At 42.0% G+C, this 23160-nt stretch overlaps 2 protein-coding genes across 2 annotated transcripts in view; both read left to right on the top strand.

The window, feature by feature from the left end:
* The window catches only part of gcn1 (GCN1 activator of EIF2AK4), a 30589-nt gene extending 19556 nt beyond the window's left edge, over window positions 1-11033 (top strand). Inside the window, exons 37-57 of the mRNA XM_084946190.1 lie at window positions 182-402; window positions 522-590; window positions 749-887; window positions 973-1169; window positions 1338-1480; window positions 1573-1690; window positions 1789-2004; window positions 2121-2285; window positions 2455-2616; window positions 2713-2805; window positions 2897-3040; window positions 3824-4093; window positions 4241-4354; window positions 4872-5102; window positions 5199-5392; window positions 6952-7066; window positions 7440-7536; window positions 7857-8005; window positions 9422-9532; window positions 10091-10312; window positions 10400-11033. Of these exons, the coding sequence (XP_084802316.1) occupies window positions 182-402; window positions 522-590; window positions 749-887; window positions 973-1169; window positions 1338-1480; window positions 1573-1690; window positions 1789-2004; window positions 2121-2285; window positions 2455-2616; window positions 2713-2805; window positions 2897-3040; window positions 3824-4093; window positions 4241-4354; window positions 4872-5102; window positions 5199-5392; window positions 6952-7066; window positions 7440-7536; window positions 7857-8005; window positions 9422-9532; window positions 10091-10312; window positions 10400-10525 (3296 nt within the window). The 3' untranslated portion in view covers window positions 10526-11033. The remainder of the gene's footprint in view (window positions 1-181; window positions 403-521; window positions 591-748; window positions 888-972; window positions 1170-1337; window positions 1481-1572; window positions 1691-1788; window positions 2005-2120; window positions 2286-2454; window positions 2617-2712; window positions 2806-2896; window positions 3041-3823; window positions 4094-4240; window positions 4355-4871; window positions 5103-5198; window positions 5393-6951; window positions 7067-7439; window positions 7537-7856; window positions 8006-9421; window positions 9533-10090; window positions 10313-10399) is intronic.
* A 1298-nt stretch (window positions 11034-12331) lies between these two features.
* rab35b (RAB35, member RAS oncogene family b) lies at window positions 12332-22583 on the top strand. The gene is made up of 6 exons (XM_084945542.1): window positions 12332-12661; window positions 14994-15044; window positions 15151-15274; window positions 18978-19102; window positions 19268-19392; window positions 20091-22583. Exons 1-6 carry the CDS (start codon window positions 12610-12612, stop codon window positions 20217-20219), a joined length of 606 nt encoding a protein of 201 aa, XP_084801668.1. The 5' UTR covers window positions 12332-12609; the 3' UTR covers window positions 20220-22583.
* Window positions 22584-23160: the final 577 nt, after the last annotated feature.

The following is a 23160-nucleotide window of genomic DNA, read 5'->3' as shown; positions in this document are numbered from 1 at the left end:
TGATGATACGACCCCGTATGAGCAAGCATTTTGGCGACAGTGGGAAGGAAAAAATCCATGTAAACAGGAAGAAACCCCCTGCAGAACCAGGATTAGGGAGGGCGACCATCTGTAATCTACTGGTATTATACCAGTGGTAGGTACAGTAATGCTAACAGCTAAGTTTGTTTTTCTCTTCCAGCTATCACCCCCATCCTATTAGATGCTCTCACCGACCCGTCCAGGAAAACCCAGACGTGCCTGCAGACGCTGCTGGACACCAAGTTTGTGCACTTCATCGACGCCCCCTCTCTCGCCCTCATCATGCCCATCGTCCAGAGAGCCTTCCAGGATCGCTCCACTGACACTCGCAAGATGGCTGCTCAGATCATTGGAAACATGTACTCGCTCACTGACCAGAAGGTACACGGGGATAAGCGAAATATCAGAGTAGTCCATTCAGTAAAACTAGTGTTTTCCAAAGCTTTTTCTTAATGATTTGTATGCTTTGTTTTGTTTTTGTTTTCTTCTGCTCCTTACAGGATCTGTCACCATACCTACCCAGTGTTATTCCTGGACTGAAGGCCTCCTTGTTGGACCCGGTGCCTGAGGTGTGTTTAGTATTCTTAAATAATCCTGTATGTGTGTAGCTGACGATGAAGCAGCAGTTCACTCCGTGTTTTTTTGTATTTTTTGTTTTACTTCATTTTATCTCCTCTCATTTTTTCCTTTCATCTTTTATCATGTTTCCTTCTCTTTCCCCCTTCAGGTTCGTACAGTATCAGCTAAAGCCCTGGGTGCCATGGTTAAGGGGATGGGTGAGTCCTGCTTTGACGACCTGCTGCCGTGGCTCATGGAGACGCTGGCCTCTGAGCAGAGCTCTGTGGACCGCTCAGGAGCTGCACAAGGTGGGTTCTTCTCTACTCTGTCCTCGTGTTTCTGATTTGTGCTCAAAGCCAAGAGCTCAGTGGTTTGTGTGACGGTCTTTTTCAGGTCTGGCTGAGGTCATGGCTGGACTGGGAGTAGAGAAGCTGGACAAGCTAATGCCAGACGTAGTGCAAACTGCCAGCAAGGTGGACATTGCTTCCCACGTCAGAGATGGCTACATCATGATGTTCATCTACCTGCCGCTCACTTTTGGAGATAAATTTACTCCCTATGTTGGTCCCATCATCCCTTGCATTCTCAAGGTACTGGTTACTAAGAGCTACTTACTGCTAAGAGTAAAACATTTTAAAATCACAATGAATAATAATATAAAAATGTTTCTTTTTTGTATAGCTATTTTCAGTTTTTCACTGTGTATCGTGTTCACGTACATGTTTCACTGCAGCCTCATGCTCTCTCTCGTCCACCAGGCGCTGGCCGATGAGAACGAGTACGTGCGCGACACAGCACTGCGAGCCGGCCAGAGAATCATTAGCATGTACGCTGAGACCGCCATCGCACTGCTGCTTCCCGAGCTGGAACAAGGACTGTTTGATGACCTGTGGAGAATCAGGTCAGATAAATGCACAGTAACATGTTGGCAGTTCAATAAATGTCACTCATAGAGCTACTGACCTGCTGACTCGTGCCCTTGTTGGTTTATAGATTCAGCTCTGTGCAGCTGCTTGGCGACCTGCTGTTCCATATCTCTGGAGTAACCGGAAAGATGACCACAGAGACAGCGTCAGAGGACGACAACTTTGGAACTGCTGCATCCAATAAAGTATGAATGTATATATTTTTTTCTCAGCAGTTCATTTTCTATTAACTGTGATATTGGTTGAATTTTGTTTGCTGATCTTTGACCTTTACCCCTCTCAGGCTATCATTAGTGCTCTGGGAGCTGAGCGTCGTAACCGCGTCCTCTCAGGCCTCTACATGGGCCGTTCAGACACCCAGCTCGTGGTTCGACAAGCTTCTCTCCACGTGTGGAAGATCGTGGTGTCCAACACCCCCAGAACTTTGAGAGAAATCCTCCCAACCCTCTTCACACTCTTGCTGGGCTTCCTGGCTTCTACGTGTCCTGACAAAAGAACAGTAATGCTTGTTTTTCTTTAACTCTTTTTATGATCTCTGGTGTTTCTGTTTGGCTCTTGACGTGAAAGTAGTCATACAGAGCTTTTTGTTAACGTCATTTGTCTGCACGGTTTTAGATCGCTGCTCGGACGCTGGGTGATCTGGTGAGGAAACTTGGAGAGAAGATTCTCCCGGAGATCATTCCCATCCTGGAGGAGGGCCTGCGCTCTGACAAGAGCGATGAGAGGCAAGGTGTCTGCATCGGCCTCAGTGAAATCATGAAGTCCACCAGTAAAGACGCTGTGAGTCACACTGTTTGTAATTATTATAGCTCGTGGGATTGAATTGGAACTTTTAGAATGATTTTATTTATTAAAAACGGTTCTGAATCAAGCAGTGGGGCCTGTTTTAGCTTAAGCTGAAAATTCTAGTAAACTTAAAACCTTAAATCTGATGATGCTTGTGTTGCAGGTGCTTGTTTTCTCTGAGTCACTCGTCCCTACAGTGAGGAAGGCTCTGTGTGACCCTCTGGAGGAGGTCCGAGAGGCTGCGGCCAAAACCTTTGAGCAGCTCCATGCAACCATCGGTCACCAGGCGCTGGATGACATCCTGCCTACCCTGCTCAAACAGCTGGTGAGGGAGTGAGGGGGAAAATGTAATATGAAATCTGTAGGATTTAAGAAGCTTTGCAGTCTAGTCTGTATCTCATACCGAACATGTTTTTTGCAGGATGATGAGGAAACGGCTGAGTTTGCTTTGGATGGCCTGAAGCAAGTCATGGCAGTAAAGAGTCGTTCTGTGCTGCCTTACTTGGTTCCAAAGGTAAAGCATCACACGTGATTTCCTTTTTAAGGCCTTTATGTCATTTTTATGTTGTGTGACTATAATCCAGTGTTCTCTGTGCTTCTGCTAGCTGACTGCTCCTCCTGTAAACACCCGAGTACTGGCCTTCCTGTCTGCTGTGGCTGGAGATGCTCTGACACGTCATCTAGGGGTCATCCTCCCTGCCCTGCTCTCTTCCCTCAAAGGAAAACTGGGAACAGAGGACGAAGCACAGGTACAACCAGCAATCTCCAAATATAAAGCTTCCCTACTGATTCTGTTGTGTTTGAGGATTTTGTTAACGTCCTTTGGTCAGATTTTTCTTATTTGCTTGTTTGTTTGTTTTTTAATACGATACCACAGCACTCAAGAGCTGCAGTTCCTCCAAGATAAATATGGAGAACTGCAAGGTTTTTGATCAGGGCTTATTTTATTTTTCCTGTATATGTTAACTTTGTAGTACAAAGTAGTCTGAGACAATACTCCAGCACTACTGCTGGTGCCCCGTTCTGCTCAGTGGCTTCTTCTATTTTAAATCAACTGGAGAATTAAAATCCTTCTTATCTGCTAAACAGGCCATATGTCCTACTTTGATTTCCTCTTATTGTCATTCAAAATGCAGCTGCAGACGTACCAGAACACCATGTCTCCCCTCTAGGCTCAGATTATTTTTTTCCCCTTTTAAAGCACAGCTTTGACCATCACCAGGTTAAATCAGTTACTATCCAGTCTGCGGTCTCCCTGTCTTTTAAAACCTTCTTAATTTATTTCAAAACATTTTGTACACAAAGGAATTGGCAATGATTTAGAAAGAGCTGCAGTTTTGTGGCGTAAATATTTACAATGCATTTAAACCCTAAAATACTTTTCAGATCTATGCAAGAAGTGAGCTCCATTAAAATGTCAAGGTGTTGCTTCTATTAACTCAGACTTTTTGGTGGTTATTTTACTGTGAACACTGCATATTTTAAACTGCCTTTCTGAATGATATGACTGGATGTTGTTACCTTTGCACCAGGAATTGTGCAGCTGTCAGACGGTGATCCTTTCTGTGGAGGATGAAGTGGGCCAGCGGATCATCATAGAAGACCTGCTGGAGGCCACACGGGGCACCGATCCTGGCCTCAGACAGGCTGCCGTCACCATCCTCAATGCCTACTTTGCTCGCACCCGACTGGACTACAGTGCCCACACACGCACGCTGCTGTCAGGCCTCATCCGCCTTCTTAATGATTCCAACCCAGAGGTTTTGTCTCAGAGTTGGGACACCATCAACTCCATCACCAAGGTGTGTTCCTATAAAAATTTCTTTCCATTTGCATGAGCTTTCATAGTCTAGTACAAAATATGGTAGTAAGTAAAACAGTGGACCTTTTGATTGTTTTTAAATCAAAGGTGAAATGCAAACTCACTGTGGCTTTGATGTGTTCTTTAGAAACTGGATGCAAGCAGCCAGCTGGCTCTAATCGACGATCTGCATCGAGACATTAGATCAGTAGCCGGAGACGTGAAGGGTCAGCACCTTCCTGGTTTCTGTCTGCCCAAGAAGGTAAGAGGGCAGCGCCTGACACAATAAACACTATTGCTACATTATTACAGCATGGTGATGTCATTCTACAGCAGCTCATTCATCCTATTGAGTTCTTGTTCTGTCAAGTGAGCAGAGCTTTGAGTGGGCACATTTGTGACATGAACTGTGTCCACATAATTAGAAACTCATTAATAGTGATCATTCACATGGAGGTCTTTCTATTGATTTGCTCAATAAGGGCGGGCACTGCAATGGGCCAAGTGTGTTTTAACCTGGCTTACACACTTTCAGTAATAATCTGATTTTAATGTTGTTTAGTTCTTCAAAAAAAGCAAAGTACCACATGTCCACTGGATCCAGCTTTCAAAAGGTGTTTATGTCATTGTGTATATATATATTATCTGTGGATTCTTGACTGTTCAGGGAACAAAAAAGCAATTTCAATATGCCACCAATTAAACATTAATTGGGAAATGTTGGTTTCTTTCAGCTCTGTTCAGTTAATATTTTTATTTTTATCTCGATGCTTACATAGGGTGTGACCTGCATCCTGCCAGTCCTGAGAGAAGGTGTCCTCACTGGCACCCCTGAACAGAAAGAAGAGGCGGCTAAAGCATTAGGAGGGGTCATCAAACTGACGTCTCCCGAGGCTCTGCGGCCGTCTGTAGTCAACATCACTGGACCTCTTATTCGTATCTTAGGAGACCGCTTTGCCTGGACTGTGAAGACTGCTCTATTAGAGACTCTCACCCTGCTGCTGGCAAAGGTCTGGTGGAAGACAAAATGGCCAACCGTACCTCTCCAAAGCTGGTCAAAGTTTCTGTCAGAAGGCTCTAACGTCTGCACTGCGTTCCTCCTCCAGGTGGGCATAGCCCTGAAGCCCTTCCTGCCTCAGCTCCAGACCACCTTCCTGAAAGCCCTGCAGGATTCAAGCCGTGCTGTAAGACTGAGGGCGGCAGAGGCTCTGGGTCAGCTGGTTTCCATCCACACCAAGGTCGATCCACTCTTCACTGAGCAACTCTCTGCAATTCGCAATGCCGAGGACTCTGGAGTCAGGTTTGTGTGCAGTCTGGTATTGTTCAGTACAGAATCAGCAACAATAAACATCCCCAACAGAATTTTCAAAATGTGTGAGCCTGTGATGTTAATATTTTAAATCATTTTATCTCCAGAAATAGAGAAGTTGAAATGTATCATCTGATTAAAGATGCTGCTTTGTCTTAATGTTACAAGCACAGACTGGGAGCCATTAGTCTGAAAATGTGTGTATGAAGCATAGCCTGTATATTAAAGAGGGCAGTTCACTCCTCTATTTTGGAATAATCATTTAGACAATAAAATATGCTAAGAAAGCATTTACGTGCTAATTACTGCCAAACACCAGAACCAAACCTTCAGGGCACAGAGCACAAACTTCAGGATGGACTGAATCACCCAGAAAGTCATTTTATTTGTCACTTAATTTCATCATGAAGACTCCCAAAGGCACCATGAGCACAAAAAATATGGAGAAGTCATAAACTGGGCACACCAGCTGCCAGTACAGCTCTTTATATTGGCACACGTGTCATTGAAAGAATGATTTTTATTTTTATTTTTTTAAATACTCTCCAGCACAGCTGTTATTAAATGGTTGATTGGTTGTAAATATGTTGGATTGTAACTGATTGAGTCTGGTCGTACCCACCGGGATGTCACCTGAAACCTAGTGGAGGCTTGTTGTATCGTCAACATTAACTTCTATAAAGCAGACACAACAGCGTTTGTTTTTTGTAACTTTTTGGCCCTAATAAGGAACATAAAGAGCATTTATTTAATTTCTCGGTAGGCTTAAATTAGTGACCAGTATTAGCTATTTGCCACTCTACCAATCTCCGCACTGATAAAAATTAAATAGTAAAGAAGAGGCTGGAGAAACACTCTTCAGTTGTGTTATGGGTGTTGACATTGCACAGTTTGTCCATCAGAGGGCACCCTGTAGCGTCACTGTTTGCAAGAAATGCGACAACCATCTGATCTGAGCAGTGTCGAGCAGAGCGCAATTAATAAATAAGTACACATATCAAATGTTAGGAAAATCTGCTTAAGAAGTATAAGCAGTAATAATATCAGCCAATAATTTAGAATTTGGGATCTTTTTATTTTTTTCTTAAATCATCAAATATTGGTGTTGGTCCAAAAACAAATCCTTTATCGGCTGGCCTCTGCTGGCTTCAGTTTTCTAGTTGCTGCTTGGTTTGGAGTCAGTATTAAAGTCTGAGACATTTCTCCCAAAATATTATTAACTAGAAGCTGATAGTACAGCCTGACACCAGCTTAAATCTAAAAAGTGTACGATGGAAGGAGAGCCAGAGTACAGAAATGCAAATGTTTGGATTTATCTTTAAAAAAATAGTTCCTCATTACATCCTTTGTCAACCAGAAAGCACTGACAAATTTACTACAAATCTTCTATCATATTTCTGGGAAGTTGAGTTTTAACATATAATTAGCAAAAACTGTAGTTTGTGCTGTGTGTTTATATCCAAAATACAATATCTGCTTACATGTTTTTACATGAAATAACAAATATTTGCTTTTGTCTTTTAGTTTAATTCTCCTGTTTGTGTTCACAGGGAGACTATGCTCCAGGCCTTAAGGTTTGTCATCCAGGGGGCCGGATCAAAGGTGGACCCAGCCATCCGCAAAAACATCACCACCACATTGCTAGGCATGTTGGGACATGACGAGGTATGACGAGCAGCCCTCAAAGACTTCTTTTGAATGTGTTGCAACCCTTTTTTCCAACCCAGAACCTGCAGTAGCTACTGGATACATAAAGTAATTAGCAGTGAAGTATGTGTATAAGCAGATTTCAGAGTTATTCACAAGTAGAGTTTCCTCTGTGATCTCAGTAGAAAAACGGAAGTCAGACAAAGAGGATGTGGTTTTCTAAAAAGGTGGTTTTAGTCTTCGTGTCAGTTTGAGAATAAATGACACACAACCTGTCTCTGTCTGGCTGTCTTATTGGTGTGTGTGTGTGTGTGTGTGTGTCTGTGTGTGTGTGTGTGTGTGTGTGTGTGTGTGTGTGTGTGTGTGTGTCTGTGTGTGTGTGCACTTGCAGGATGCAACTCGTATGGCCTCAGCCGGCTGTGTTGGTGAGCTGTGTGCCTTCCTGTCAGAGGAGGAGCTGAAGAGTGTGTTACTTCAGCATGTCTTAGGTTAGTATTTGTGTGCAAAGTTATTTTACACCTCTCTCAGGATCTCATTGTAAGTGTGTGTAGTATTGCTTTGTCATTGTGACCATCATCAGATGTCCTTTTTCCTGCTCATTGTGAGTTATAGAGTGAAATAATTATAGCGCTAAGAAATTTGAAATTTAAAAAAATCCCTTTATAAAAACATTTAATGTATGTTTGTCCAGTGTATCTGCATCAAAAGAAGCTTCAGGTTGTTATTGTCTGCTGCTGTGTGCTGCATTATTTTGTGCGTTAGCTGAGCAGTGATGCCACGAGCTCATGAACGGTCTGCCTCTCTTTAGCCGACGTGTCTGGTGTGGACTGGATGGTGCGTCACGGTCGCAGCTTGGCCCTGGCCATCGCCGTCAAATCTGCTCCCGGGAAGCTGTGTGGGAACGAGTACTGTGACACTGTGACAGAGACCATCTTGGCCAATGCCACCGGTGATAGGGTGAGCAGAGAGTTTACTCATAGATACCCACAGGGAGATTGGAAAACAGTAGAAATAGTTGCCATTTTGGGAAGTGTGTTGTGATTTTGTTCTGGTAATGTCTCCTCGGCTGACAGCGAAGTTTGAAATGGAAACATCAAGGTAACACAGTCACTTCTGAAAAACACCAGATCAAAAAATATATTTCAAACCACTGTTAATAAACCAATGTACTCTTTTACTATAAGGATTAAACAACTGAGATGTGACAGGCGGTAATGGAAAAATCACCGTAATGCCTCGCAGTAAGGTGTCACCAGTAGAGCTTCAGTGCTCCTCCACTCTGATTCTCCAGGTTTGAACTCTGAAGAGTTGGACCCCTTTCCTCCAAAGTATTTCATGTTTTGATGAAGGTCGAGCCACAGGAATCCTCCATAGGTGTTTAATTTGGTTGAATAAAGAAATTACATTCATGTCATTGTCACTGTTCAGCGGCCCCATATAACCATTGTCATGCATGCCTTCAGTATAGAAATACTTTATACTGTTGTATAAAACACTCCGAGTGCTAGAGTAGAGTAGAAAAGCGGCTACAGAGTACTGAGGACTGGCTGCAAACACAGCATTGTAAGGTTGTGAATGATGAAGCATTTCTGTCCACGTAAATGAATTTACTTTTTGGCATCAAAGCGCTATACAAATACAGGCCATTTCCCGGGTGGTCGAGCGAGCGTTAAGATATAGCACAGGAAGAACATAGAGCGAGACAATCTATTGCTCTAGATCAGTGGTCCCCAACCCCCGGGCCTCGGACCGGTACCGGTCCGTGAGTCGTTTGGTACCGGGCCGCGAGAGTCGAGGCTCAGGTGTGAACTGTATAGTTTTCAGGGTTTTTATCGGTTTTCAGCGTTATTTTGTTGTCGTTTTTATTGTTTACTCGGTTTTCCTTGGTCTTTTCACGTGTGTTATGAATAAATTTTCTTTTTTTCGGTACCGGTACTAGTTTTATTTTGTATTTATCCGTGACACCTTAAAGGCCGCTCCGTGAAAATAATGTCGGGCATAAACCGGTCCGTGGCGCAAAAAAGGTTGGACACCGCTGCTCTAGATTGTCTCATTACTGTTGATTGGTCTATTTTCAATATTGTATATTTTGATGTTTTGCCCTTTTAATGCACCGTGCGATTATCTTTTTTGTCTCTGTGTGTTCTTAATCTCATTGATGTATTCCTTATGTAATTATTTGCATTTTCATTTTATCTTTCATATCTTTTTTAATTGAATTTACTTGTTAAGTTTCTTTTTTCATATAATATGTTACTCTGTCTTATCAGCTTGTCAGTCATCCTTGTAGCAATTTCAGCTGCACTGATCGATCTTCTAGCATTATCTTAGATTCTTTTTGTCCTCTTGCGTGGCATTTTGTTCCTCTTCCAGATTCCCATTGCTACCAGTGGGATCAGAGCTATGGGATACCTGATGAAGCATCATTTGAGAACAGAGGGGAGCAGTGGTGTTTCCCAACAGATGATTACACAATTTGTTAAGGTAAAGCAGAGAATCAAACCCTGTCCACTTCCCATTTCTATATTTGTACAGGTGAGGAAGTGGGAGCAGTCAAGTTGCCAAAAATGGGCTCGTGCCCACTGTAATGTTGGAAAAAGGTGTAGCTGTTTAAATTAATACTTCTCACAGTAAAATTACGTGTAATACAGACATAGTTGCTTGTAGTAGAGTTATGCTGTAGTATTATCATTTTTGGTTTTATAGCTCACGCTCATTGTTTTATTTAGGCTCACAGCTCTTCTTAGTCTTTAGGTAGAAAACTGAACACTAAACTGCACAGTACTGAGGGCCAGGAAGAAACTAAGCAGTGTGCTCAACAGGATATTCAGCATCTGTAAATGAGTGTAGAAAACATTTATTTTTGTGTGTGAGTGATTAGTGTGTACATTTCCACACTAAAAGCACAGCATGAAAGCTGATATCAGTCTGATCAGGTGTTTACTGTGAAGCCTGTGTATTTATAAGAAGATGATTCCTTTGAGTACCTTTTTGAACAGTGTGTATTGTGCCATTATATCTGTTGTCTGCGTGACCCTGCAGTGTCTTCAGAACCAGTCTAGTGATGTCAGACTGGTGTCAGAGCGGGTGCTGTGGTGGGTATTCAAAGAACCATCACTGCCCTCCGTGGACGTGAATCTCATCAAACCTCTGCTGAAAACTCTGCTGGACAACACCAAGGACAAGAACACGAGCGTCCGGGCCCAGAGCGAACACACAATCGTCAACCTGCTACGGCTTCGCCAGGGGGAGGAAACCATGCAGGTGCGACTATCAACTCCCTACTCTAATCTGCACACAGGTGTAATCTGTAGAGCAAAACATTTTTACACGCTCCTCTCTGCATTTCAGACTATTACTGCCATTCTGGACTCTGCCAGCAATGACCTACTGTCAGAGTGTCACCGCCGGTCTTTGAAAAAAATTGCCAGCCAGCCAGACTCCAATGAAGAGATCGATGACACAATCCTAACATGATGGACTAAACAACGAAGTGCTCTGATCTGCAGAAAGCAGCAGAAGATTTACTGACATATTAAACAAATCCGTGTATGAGAACCTCAGACACACTGGGGAGCCTGAGATGAGTAGTGTTTTGGCTGTATTCCCCAGAAAATGTAATTTTGTTTTTGCCGTTTTTCTTTTTTCTTCCCCCCTCACTTTAAATCCTTGTTTTAGCGGCCTTTAAGCCCAATTTATTTTATCATATGATGCACAGGTTGTTCTCTTGTACCGAGCAACAATAGGAAGACACGATGCCAAATCTGTTTTGATATTTCAGTGTTTTGCTACTTATTTTACCAAAATGATTTCAAGTATTGCCACTGTTAATGAAACAGAGCCCCCCTATCTTTACCTTTTATTTGAACTTTGAGTGTGACGGTTGTTTGGGGAAAGCAACTTCTTATAAAAACACAAATCATTCTTATGTCAGTGATGCAGTTGTAAAAAGGAAATACATAATAAAAGGTTCTGGATTTCATAATGTAGTGTGTGAAATATTGGATGCTTGGTTTTTCTCAGGTTGGCGTCTCTCAGACTTTGTCACACCTCACTTGAATTCCACCAAGTTCTCTGATTCACCAATTGCTGGATTTTACTCTTGAAGCTTCAGCAGACAAAAACTTTTGGCTTCCAGTTTAAACCTCGCCACTCTCTTGCTTTCTATGTGGCCTTTTCTCTCTTTTCTACTCTGGTGATTTGGTCTGAAGTCTCCCTTCATGGTCTAGGTTTTCCAAACCAGGAACACAGAGCCTAGAGGAGATGCAGGAGTACATTCACATCTGAAATATTATCAAGTGGCCTTAAATGTCTGAAGAAAAAGGTTTCAGGATTGGTTTTCCACTTGTATATTAAGAGGAGGAAGGGGAACTATTATGCCTTTCTTTTTTCCTGCCATATGTATGCTCTTACAGCAGTGGACACTTATTAAATGAGGCTAGTTTCAGTTAATGAGGTTGGTGTTTGTCCTTAAACTGCTCTAAATTCCGTTTAAGGCTTTTTTTTCTACGTTTGGCTCTGTGTGATCTCACTGAGAGCAGATACCCTTTATCTCAGGCACACAGCTTTAAGTTGGCAGCTAAAACAGTTCATTTCAGACAGGATGCACTGAGGGGAAACACCAAGGATAAGTGTAAGATGAATAAGAATTATGTAAAAGGTTTAATTACCCATATCTGCTACTATAGAGCTGGAAATGGTCATAATGAAAGCCTTTTCACTAAAATTGCTCAAATAAGTATTTTGAAATACTTAAGGGGAAATGATCAAGCTGGCAATGCATCAAATTATAAATGATATCGGATAATTTCTAGTTTTGGACATATTTAAATGAAGTAACAGGTACCCCAGTCTAGGGGGAAATCTCTGAAGCCTGGTGTGTCTGCGCAACAAGCCGGATGAAATAAAAGGTGGAGCAGACTGGAGAAAGGTACTTCAGCTACTGTAATACAAATAATATATAAAAACCATGAGACAACAGCGAAATAAAATAAGTCTTCCCCCCTTTTATGGCTCCAAATTATTTCTAGTTGATTACACAAAACTGACAAACTGAATTTCCTCTCTATGCAAATACGAATTTAGTTGAACTTCCTGTAAACTACTGCAATGTGGAGTTAAACTACGAGTTTAACAACACGTGCTTCTCAGTATTGTGTGGTTTAAGTTGTTTTCAGTGCATTAAAAAGAAGCATGAATCCGCGGGACTCTCCAGCGTTTCTGCTGGCATGATTCTTGTGTTCATCAATGGGATGGGACCGCTGTGCTGTAGCTCGAGTCTGCGCAGTGAGACTGGGTCACAGTTGGGTGCAGCTCCACCAGAGGAGGAAGCGGAGTTTCCGGCTGTTTGCAGCGGAGAGTGAGGATTGCTGACGCCGCGAAACCCCGATAAAAAACTCCGCCGGCTCGGGGGGCTAACAGTTTGTGATATCCTTAGTGGTGGTGGTGTTTTATACCGGGGGGATCTGGGGGCTGGTGATTTTCTTTACGCACCGAGGGAGTCCGACAGCTAACCGAGCAAAGAAGCGGTACACGGCGGGGGTGAGCCACCAGCTACCGGCATGGCCAGGGACTACGATTACCTCTTCAAGCTGCTCATCATCGGTGACAGCGGTAAGCCGACGCCGGGGATGCAGGACGGGAAGTGGGCCTTGTCTTGTTTTTTTTACAATGGGGGAAGCAGAAGTACTATTTTAACCCGGCTATGTACCATCCGGGCGCTTTTGCAGTGTATTATTTTGTCTTTTAGGCACTGAAATTACGTGTTAAACGTACACATCCGCCATATTTTCGTGTCAGCTACAGGGCGGAGGTTGTGTGTCCGGGCTGGGCATGTCAGCCGATGAGGCCGGATACCGCCTCCAGACACTAAGGATTTATCTCTTGAAAATGCCCTATCTTGTTCTTATATCGGCTTAGGCAATTGTTTTACCGCCGTAACACAACACGTACTGTGACCTATACCGTTCCTGGGGTAGTAGGATGTAGTTATGGCCTTTTGTTTGTATCTACAGTTAGCTAGGTTGTGTTGGCTAGCCATGAGCTAGGCTAACATGACAAGTCCTTGCCTGGTTATATGTTGATAACTGTTAGTTATCATTTGCTGCACCGGGAAGGTTAAATGCTAAGAAGTTGCCGGCACAGATGTAAATTCAACTAAGTCCGGTTAAGATGTTGCAATGGGTTTTGTTATTTATTTAGTTAGCTAGTTAGCTTGTGAGACCTAGGAGGTTGAGAGTGGAGGAATGCTGCACTGCAAAGACATGTTTGCATCTAGTTAGTCAGACTACAGTGAAGTGAGACTGACACCGCGGTTAGTGTCAACCAAAGTGCCCTTTGGTGTATAAGCTAAGTATATAAGGTATAACAGCACAAAGACTCTGACTGCTTCTTTATGTTTAGCACCTTCTTATCATGTTAATAATTAGAACAAACAGCCACAGGTAGATGCATAACTAAGATCTGTGTATATATGAAAAAAAAATGTTTGCCCCTCTTGTTTTTAAGTGGAAAACATGCTTTAAGAAAAGCGGGAAAATAAAAAAAGTATTCCACCCTCAGCAGCTAGAGCCTTATCCCGCTGAACTTCTTTTGTGAGCAATGGTCTTTGGATTCATTGACAGCTCCGGTCCTGGCACTACCCCATCAGCTGGCTTCTCACAGTGGAGAGACAAGGCAGTACAGCAAGCCCTTCACTGCATGTCACACACAGGGGCCAGTGTGCCCTCAGCTGCAGCATGGAAGCACTACTGTTTGCAGTGCTGCACAGAGATTTTTATTTATTTATTTGGGGGGCTCTGACCTTGTGCCCTTGGTCTGTTGTCAGACCTGCTGCTTGCTGCTGGGAATCAGATTCTCCACTCACTGAATCCCTAGTTGAACGTGAACACCCTCTAATCTATGTTAGTTAAAAGGACATACAAAATTTCACAGTACACATGAACATCATTCTCTAAATGGAAATTTGAGCAACATTTCATGTATCAGATATGTATTACCTTTTTTTCCATGGTCTGTGGTTAATTTATGCTCCATTGATGTAGAGATATAATTACAGGCTGGCAACAGAGGTGTCCTGGATATTTGTACACCTGACAGTTTTTTTGTTTTGTTTTTTTTTGGGGGGGGGGTTGCCAAGCTAAAGGCTCACACGACATGTTAAAGCTGATGAATGCTCTTCTGCTTTGAAGCTTTGGTCATTGTATGTTTGAACAAAACTCTGTAGTGCTGAGATCACAGGAACCTGATAGCTTTTTATGTAAGGACAAATCAAACATGAAATGACAATAACACAATAGATAACCTGTGTAACTGGGCTGCAGGTTCAGTCCCACCTCAGGCCAGCAGAGTGACTTCCTAACTTTCAGTTGTAACCTCACAATCAATCTTACTCACACTTATAAACTAACCTCATTTTCAGTCCCTTTCTCTTTTTTCTTTGTCCTCTCATCTTTTATTACTCTTATTTCTTTCTGAATTCCACTGTTTCATATCTGAATTTTTTAAGAAGCCTCCCTGTGTCTGCCTCACTGAGGTTAAATCGATTAAGATTCTAGAGCTACCTTCGTCATCAGAATGAGTATGTAGGGTGTAGTCTTGCTTACCCGAAGCCTTCAGCTTGTACACTGTGCAGCAGGTTAGATCCGTGTTTATGTCTTGAAGAACTAAATCTTTATTTACACAAAGATTAGAGGAACGATTCAGCTTGACATCCCCCACTTTTCTTTTTTTTTTGTGTGCGTGTGCGTGCCGTCATCACGTGGTGCTGCTCTTGGTTAACTAGGATATAATATGCGAAACCAAAACTCTTGCTCTGTTGTGGTGCAAAAAAAAAAAGTGTTTTCAGACTTGCCAGTATCAAAAATGCAGAGTTGTTATAGTGTATATTTTTTTTGTTGTGCCGCTGTACTTTAAACCTCTTCCTGTGCTTGTGTTTCCTCCTCAGGAGTGGGGAAGAGCAGTCTCCTCCTGCGATTTGCAGACAACACATTTTCAGGTGCGGGGCTCGACCAAAGCAGCGATGTATAATCAGGACTCATCTCCGTTTCAGTTTCCATGTTTTCATAATAAATTCGATTTTGTGTTCGCGTGCCCACTCGCAGGTAGCTATATCACCACGATCGGTGTGGACTTCAAGATCCGGACAGTGGAGATCAATGGGGAGAAGGTGAAGCTACAGATCTGGGACACAGCAGGGCAGGAACGTTTTCGCACCATCACCTCAACGTAAGTGGATCCATTCACACACACGCCCCCCTCCTTTGCTTGGAGTTTTCAGGTGAAACTTTTTGTTTATGTTTCAACAATTAAGTCTGAAACCATGAAAGGCTCTTTGCGGTCCTGACATTAGGTTTTATATGAGGAAGCAGTAGAATAAGTCATTGCTGTTCTATGAAACTGGGTGGAATTCCCCACACATCCTAATTACAGATGTGAGAGGGAGGCTCCTTGTTGTGTGCTGTAGTGCCCAGTGTACGTCATTACCCTCTTACACTTGCAGCGTGTTTCACACTGCTGTCCATGTGCCCTGAGGGTTCACAATGATCAGCACTCCCACGCTTTAAGAAGGAACGTTGGCCTAAATTTTTCTTTTCTCCACAGTTTACCTGAATAGACCAAGAACACAGACTGCTGTCTGTCCCAGAAGTTCACTGCTGTTCAGAAAGCCTCTAAAAACACAAAGTGCTGCTGCTACTCTTGCAAATTTTAATTTCTGTTTTTGAGAGCTTTTAAGCGTTGGTCGACTTTCATGACAAATAAACATGAAGTCTGCCAGAATATAGAGATAACAGTTGTTAACAGCATAAATTTGGTTTTGGTCTGTGCAGGCTTTTTTTTTTTTTAAATAGAAATATTATCGCTTCAGTTTGGTCTTGTGGTTTGATGGCAGCCTACAGAAAGATGCTCTCTAAGCTTTCAGAAGACGTCCCATCATTTACGTCAACCCACATAGCTCGCAATACCACGAGTGGAAGTCTGGAGTCTATTACATTTGTTTTAAGGTTGGATGATGCAGCAGTAGTTGACCTCCAGGTGACAGATGGTAGGTTAGTGGGCAAAAAACCCTTGATGCAAATTAATATGATCCCAAACTAATGAAAAAGTAAAGCGATTTCAGCATTTAGTGCTCATAACTATTACCACGACCACTACTGTTGCTTCTAATAATGATATCAAACTATAACGATTGCTTTTATTATGGATAACACGTTTTTAGACTCCTAAAAATAAATTTCAGTAATCTTTGCCATTGTATCAAGAGAAATAGTCTGCATTCATAGGTTTCTATATTCATGACAAATAGTCACTCACTCAGTGCTCTGAGCAGCACCGATAGGAACATCATTGATGTGACCTACAGCTTAAACTGCAGTCATCTCACATGCTCACCCCTTTTTGACTTTGACTGAAGCAGACACAGACTGCGCTTGGGAGATATTGGAGTGTCATTTGCCTCCCGAGTTTCGTCTTGAATGGGACCAGGAGGGCATGTTTGACTCTTATGTACTAGCACTGCTGCAGGGAGGCCAATCAGAATGCTAAAATCATCCAGAAAGCGTGAAATCCTTAACGCTTTAGCCCCTGTGGAGCATAGCCGTCCTAGTTTGGAAGGATTGTTGCGACTTGTTCTGCAGGAATCCCTCCAGCGAGCAGGCTGCCTATTAAGGGTGATTGTTCCCTGTGCTGAACTAGAGTGGCATGGTGCCTCATTAGATCCTAAATGAATGTTTCTGTGGAGATGGATCATGGGCAGTGACCTGCTGAGTCTACTCAGGCAGACTAACCTGAGGTGGTAGCCATATGTCAGTGAGCAGCTGTGTGTTTTCAGCCTCAGGCTTCAGTCACAGCATAATATCACTTTAACTTTATCTTTTTCTCTTTTAGAGACTTTTGCGCTGTTGTTTTTCTCATAATTATTTACTGTTTTGCATTGTAAATAAAAGAGCACATAATGAGATCAACAATAGTAAAAAGTCCGCAGGTGGACTCCTACCGAGAGCATCTAGGTCCCAAGTTCAAGCGCCAGCAGAGGTCCACCTGAATGATGACTCTTTCAGTGAGTTCAGTATGCTAACCCTTTACAGAAAAGGGTACATCAGGTTGGGCTGTGAGGCTGTTTGTGTGTTTGGCAGTTTAAGGTTCTTTATTCATGTGCAGTGAGCAGACATAAACGCACAGCCACACACCGCTGCTGTGTCTGTCCATCATTGATGGACATTGGGGACAAACCCAGACAACAGGCTTGGGTGGTATCTTTTTACTGAGGATACAGTAGTATTGTGTGTGTTGTGGTGTTTGTTTGTTTGGTTTTGTCATTGTAGTTTTAATTAAACAATTAGATGTTTCCACCCATACTAGTCAGCACTATTAATACCAGTCTGCTAGCAGGAGCAGTGCAGAACAATTGTCAGTACAGTAAGGCAGTCTGATTTGTTTAGCCAGAAAATTAGACTCTACAAACTTCACTAATTGTAGCATGTATGTATAATAAGAAGCGCTCTCCTTCCATAAATAAGGAGAACTGAGCTTGGTCTGTGTTGGCTTTACACTTTACTCTTGTATTGGCAGTCTTTGCAGTACAAAACATCTCATCAGATCACCCTTGTATCAGTTTCAGTAATAAGAATAGTTTTTTATGGTATTGAAAATCATGCCCAATAATGTTAATTTACATTAATAACATAGTGTGATATAAATCCTTGATGCCACCAAACCCTATCAAAACAAGCTGTATCCCCAAACTGTCACAACACACACACACACACACACACACACACACACACACACACACACACACACACACACACACACACACACAGAATCCCTGACAAAAGTTTCTTTGTGTTTGTTTGGCGTAGTGTAGTGGTACTGGGGATGCACTCTCTCAGATCTGGCCTCTGTTTTTGAAGCCGGTTCATTTGTCTGTGCGGTATAAATGTAGTGCTGTTGCTTTTTCCTTCACACAGTCATACACTCTGTCCTGATGAATGTATTTATTAAGTTGTGCCCCTTCAAGTGTCTTTCCCTTTGCTGGATAACATTAGTTATAAGCTCAGAAAATTAGGGATGACTTGAAATTAAAATTATACCGAAGGTCAGGCCATTGCATACTTAAACTGTTACACGGTGTAGTGGTATCAAAAACTCTTCACACATCAATCCTGTTGGCCTTTTTTTTGTTTTGTTTTTTAAATTTTCCAGTCTGTTTTGTGTGTTAGCCATTTCTGCTGTGTATTTTATTTTCATCTATTAACTTTAACAAATTATTTTTTACATATTTATTTGCCAACTTTAGCTTTAATAATTCATTTTATTTGTTATTACCTTTACCAAACTATCTCTGCTGTTTATTCGTCAAGCCTATCTAACAGTTTCTATTGAGGCGTTACTTTTAGATTTACTTTTAAATTTATCGGTTACTTTCCATCACCATCATGTGATGTTCAGAAAAAATGCAGGTCAAAGGGTTTTTTTCCGCCACCAAAGCTACGTCCATGTTTTACCCTGTCTGTTATCCTTTATCTTTAGGTAATCAGTTATACTGTTGTTCATACTCTTCGGCCAACACTTTTAACGTTCTCTAGCCTTGCTGCTATACTACCGTTTCTCTGTAGTAAAAGTAGAAGTCGTTATAACTGTTCAGCTAATTAGAAATATTTTATCTAACTAGTCACAGCAGACGGACGCCCCTCCCTGAGCCTGGTTCTGTTGGCGGTTTTTTCCAATGTCACCAAGTTCTTGCTCAAACGGTGTTGTATGACTGTTAGGGGTTTTCTCTGTATTATTGTAGGGTCTTAACCCCACAATTTAAAGCGCCTTGAGGCGACTGTTGTTGTGATTTAGCATTATATGAATAAAATTAAAATGAATTCAATTGATTTTTTTCGCAAACTGTAAGCTGACTGTTTCCCCTTTCTTCTGTCTTTAGATATTACAGGGGAACACATGGGGTCATAGTGGTATATGACGTCACGAGTGCTGAGTCCTTTGTCAATGTAAAACGATGGTTACATGAAATCAACCAGAACTGTGACGACGTGTGCCGAATATTAGGTGAGTGCGCTCCAAAGAAACACCTTGGCACTGTTCTCGCCTCGTCTTCTTTAGCTTAAAAATAGACTCTGCCCTTCACTCCAGTGCACGCCTCTTGTATTTGCTGGCAGTATGGGAATAATTTCTTGCTCCATTATTTTACACTGAGCTGTTTTCTATTTTTAGTGGGAAACAAGAACGACGACCCAAACTCTAAGGTGGTCGAGACGACTGACGCGCAGAAGTTTGCAGAGCAGATGGGAATCAGCCTTTTCGAGACGAGTGCAAAAGAGAACATAAATGTTGAAGAGGTAATTAGTTGTTTTGTGTTATTTGTAGCCTCAGACTGATAAGCTTGTCTGGAGCTGTTCGCCAGACATACCAGGCATGCACAGAAGCTCTGTGATAACTGCTGATCAGCTTGCCACTGCACAAAGCATCGCTGAAAGTTACTGTTTTTGCTCTGACAAAACAATCTGCTAATTGTTTACTCAGTTATTTCAAGTGAGTGCTATTATTTAAAATGGTTCACAATCACACAGCACAAAGAATAGTGTCCTTATTTTTGAAAAGCTAAGAGTGGATTTTATTACTTTTTAACCAAAGGCTGTTAATGTGCTCTTCTGCTTTATTGCAGTGTTAGATTGGCTTCAGATTTATAGGAATAGCAATGAGAATGGTGTCGATCTTCCAAACATCTAATAGTTTGCTAGCCTGCTTGTGTACATAGGTAAACAAATCCACCCCAAGACTCGCTAATCAAAACAAAATAACAACATCTATGTGGAAACTCATCATCAGAGGTTTTCCAGCATTGTGAACAGCTGTGGGTGGATTTTTGTTGCCTGATTCTTAAGTTCAGTTATCCAGGCTGCAGCTTCATATTTAGAAATAAGACTCAAGTGAGGCTTTGAACTGTTCCTTTAAATACTCCTTTGTCACCATTATGACACACAAATCTGACCGCTCTAATCTGTTCATGCTTTTTGGTTTGTGCCTCTCTCGGCAGATGTTCAACTGCATCACAGAGCTAGTGCTAAAAGCCAAGAAGGAAGTGCTAGCCAAGCAGCAGCAGCAGCAACAAAACGACGTGGTCAAACTCACCCGGAACAGTAAACGAAAGAAAAAGTGCTGCTAACAAACTCGAAGCCATCCACAGAAAAGCGGGCGGCGTCTTCACATGCATATACACACATACACGATGGGACTCAGAGCATCTAAATTAAAGAGCAGATAAAGATTTAATAAATATATGGTGAAAGATTTAAAAAAAAAAATGATGGCAAAAATGTCCCCTTTGGACAAACTAATCATGAAGACTTTAATAAAAAAAATTGTACAGATTTTATTAGACATCAGATCAAGTTTTATTTGGAATTCAGCAGATGGGCACTATTGACCTGAGGTCCTAATTTTTTGTTCAAGGATCTGCAACTGACAGCTATAATGCTCCGATTTGTATCCACTTCCACAACCCTGTTTCTCTCACATCAGTATCTCATCTCTCCTTCTCATTCCACTGCACACGGGACATTCAGAGTCGGGTTGGACTCTGCGTCTGAGGAGGAGGAGGGCTCACCTTTCCTGGATTTATTTGGGTTTGTTTTCTGGGGCGGGGGGAGGGAGGGGGGCAGTTTTTGGAACAGGTGTCTCTCCACTGAACATCTCCATTGAACGTTTCTGTGTTACGATGGCTTCACGCCAACAGATCATGAACTTCTAGGTTTTGTTTTATTTGACTTGTTGGGGGGAAAAAATCACTTGGAGGAGGAGAAGGATCATTGGTAGTCAATCTTTAGCAACTAATCTGATGGACAGAACTGGTGACTTTTGTTCTTCTTTTTTGTCTGTATTTTGCCAAGTTTTCCCTTGTTTCCTTTCTAACTTCCAGTAGTGCTGAGCCATCCATAATAGATTTTTTTTTTTTTTTTTTTTGAGTGCAGCGGAGCAGTTGAACCACTCTCGGAGCTCTGGGACGTCGAGCTCCTCGTGCACCTTTCACTGCAGTCTTACTATGCTTCAGAGTTTGCTTTAAAACCTTTCCCCAAAATCTTTTTTTTCCCTTTTTTTTTTTTTTAAACCGTGATACTGCCAATATTATATATATTAAAAAAGAAATATTAGGAGCTGCAGCGCCTCTCATTGGACTGTTGCCATAGTGGCCAGTGGCTGGCCAAGACGTTTGGTGAATTGAGTCCTCAGGCGCTCCCTCCATCCCTCTCCCTCTTTTACTTCTTTTTTCCTGCAGCGACCAGCCTTCTCTCCCCTGATGCCCACATATCAGCACCCCTCTCAGTGATGGACTCCTGCATTTGGTCCAGCGACGGTGCATGGAAGCTCTTCGCCAAGACACCTGTGCAACCACCCAAACCTCCCAAATACATTGCAGACTGTGGTTTTCAATCTTGTGTTTTTGAGCATGTAACACTGTTTGATTGGGTGTGTTTAGAAAAAAAAAGATATGCCATGCATTTTAGCATTCAAACTCTTGTGGATTTCCTGCGTTTTCTCTTGCAGAATATTCTAAACAGTCGACTAAAGCAGAGGTCCCCAACCTTTTTTGCGCCACGGACCGGTTTATGCCCGACAATATTTTCATGGACCGGCCTTTAAGGTGTCGCGGATAAATACAACAAAATAAAACTAGCATCGGTACCGAAAAAAGAAAATTTATTCATAACACACATGAAAAGACCAAGGAAAACAGAGTTAACGATAAAAACAATGACAAAATAATGCTGAAAACCGATAAAAACCCTGAAAACTATACATTTCACACCTGAGCCTCAACTCTCGCGGCCCGGTACCGGTCCGAGGCCCGGAGGTTGGGGACCGCTGGACTAAAGCATTAAGGTTTATCGCTTTGCTTTTCATGGTCATGACCTGCACTACCTGCCCAAATTGAAGTGTTACAGGACAGTGTTTTTTGGCAACCCTCCACATTGAGAGTGTGGCGCACAGTGGGACTGTTAATATAAGAACAAATGGGGATGAACTGCAGCACTGGATCCGCTCCCTCCCCGCCCGGATTTGCCACAGAGGCCGAAGCGTTGTACAATGTCTTACTGACATTATTATTAATTTTTTTTCTGTCTTTGGAATTGGGAGCGAGGTTGATGTTGCACAAGCTTCTGTCGAAAACACTTTGTTTTCCTCCTCTGGGCAACGCTCCGGCAGCTGGTTTGGGATCCCGATACGTGTCAAAAGGTCACCGTGACCTCAAGGGCCTCGAAATGATATCAGATCTCACACTTTATGATTTCTCTTCATTATGTGTATGTATATATAAATATATTTGTGTGTTTATATTCAATATAGAACATACACACATGATTAGCACACCAACTGCACATGTGTTAAACATGGGCCGTGTGCTGTGGTTGAAAGACACTTGTCAGCTGTGGTTTGCTGTACACTGGAGACAAAGATGTACTATTCATTTTTCCCTACATGAATTTAATCAGTAATAAACGTTTTAAAAGAATAAATATTTGACACATAATGACTGATCTCATTTGTCAGTGGTCGGAGGCTCAGTCCCAACTTGAGTTTAAACCTGTGTCCGTTTAATTTTGCCTTTTTCTGAGAGTGTTTTATGGTCTTTGGAAAACCTGTGACTACTTAACTCTTATGTGGGTTGTTCATATTCATTTAAAGGAGGTTTATGACCACTTAAGGAGCACCAAGTGGAGTAGATACCCTCATCTTATACTAAACATCATTAGTACTCATACCTGCCTGATTTTACATGGTCAGTGCAACTAGCTTCTTTTTTCAGTCACTGTGAAGTAATGAGAAGGATTTGATAAATTACTCATATCCTTCGAATTGTTTATTAAAATGTTTTATATGACTAGTTTGTAATACATTGAGAAAATAAGCAAACTGGTCAGTCAGTCATTGAGTGTTTTTGTTTTTTTCAGTTTCTGAATGCTTGAATAATTGAATCATTTAACTTTTTCAAAATTATTATTATTATTATGGCTTTTGTATCTTTTGGGTTGAACCTAAAATTTCTGCACAGAGGAAAAATATGATTTATGATTTTCATATTTATAAACAGTTTTACTGATGGAAAT

The sequence above is a fragment of the Perissodus microlepis genome, chromosome 12 (assembly GCF_051167445.1).
Source record: "Perissodus microlepis isolate ML-2025 ecotype Zambia chromosome 12, ASM5116744v1, whole genome shotgun sequence".
NCBI lineage: Eukaryota > Metazoa > Chordata > Actinopteri > Cichliformes > Cichlidae > Perissodus > Perissodus microlepis.
This window is presented reverse-complemented; position numbering and strand designations above follow the sequence as displayed.

Excerpts from the sequence above, each read along its gene's own strand:
- rab35b (XM_084945542.1), top strand. The coding sequence starts at position 12,610 with ATGGCCAGGGACTACGATTACCTCTTCAAGCTGCTCATCATCGGTGAC. Across the intron at positions 12,662-14,993 it reads GCTCATCATCGGTGACAGCG|GAGTGGGGAAGAGCAGTCTC; the intron begins GTAAGCCGACGC and ends TTTCCTCCTCAG. Across the intron at positions 19,103-19,267 it reads CGACGTGTGCCGAATATTAG|TGGGAAACAAGAACGACGAC; the intron begins GTGAGTGCGCTC and ends TTCTATTTTTAG.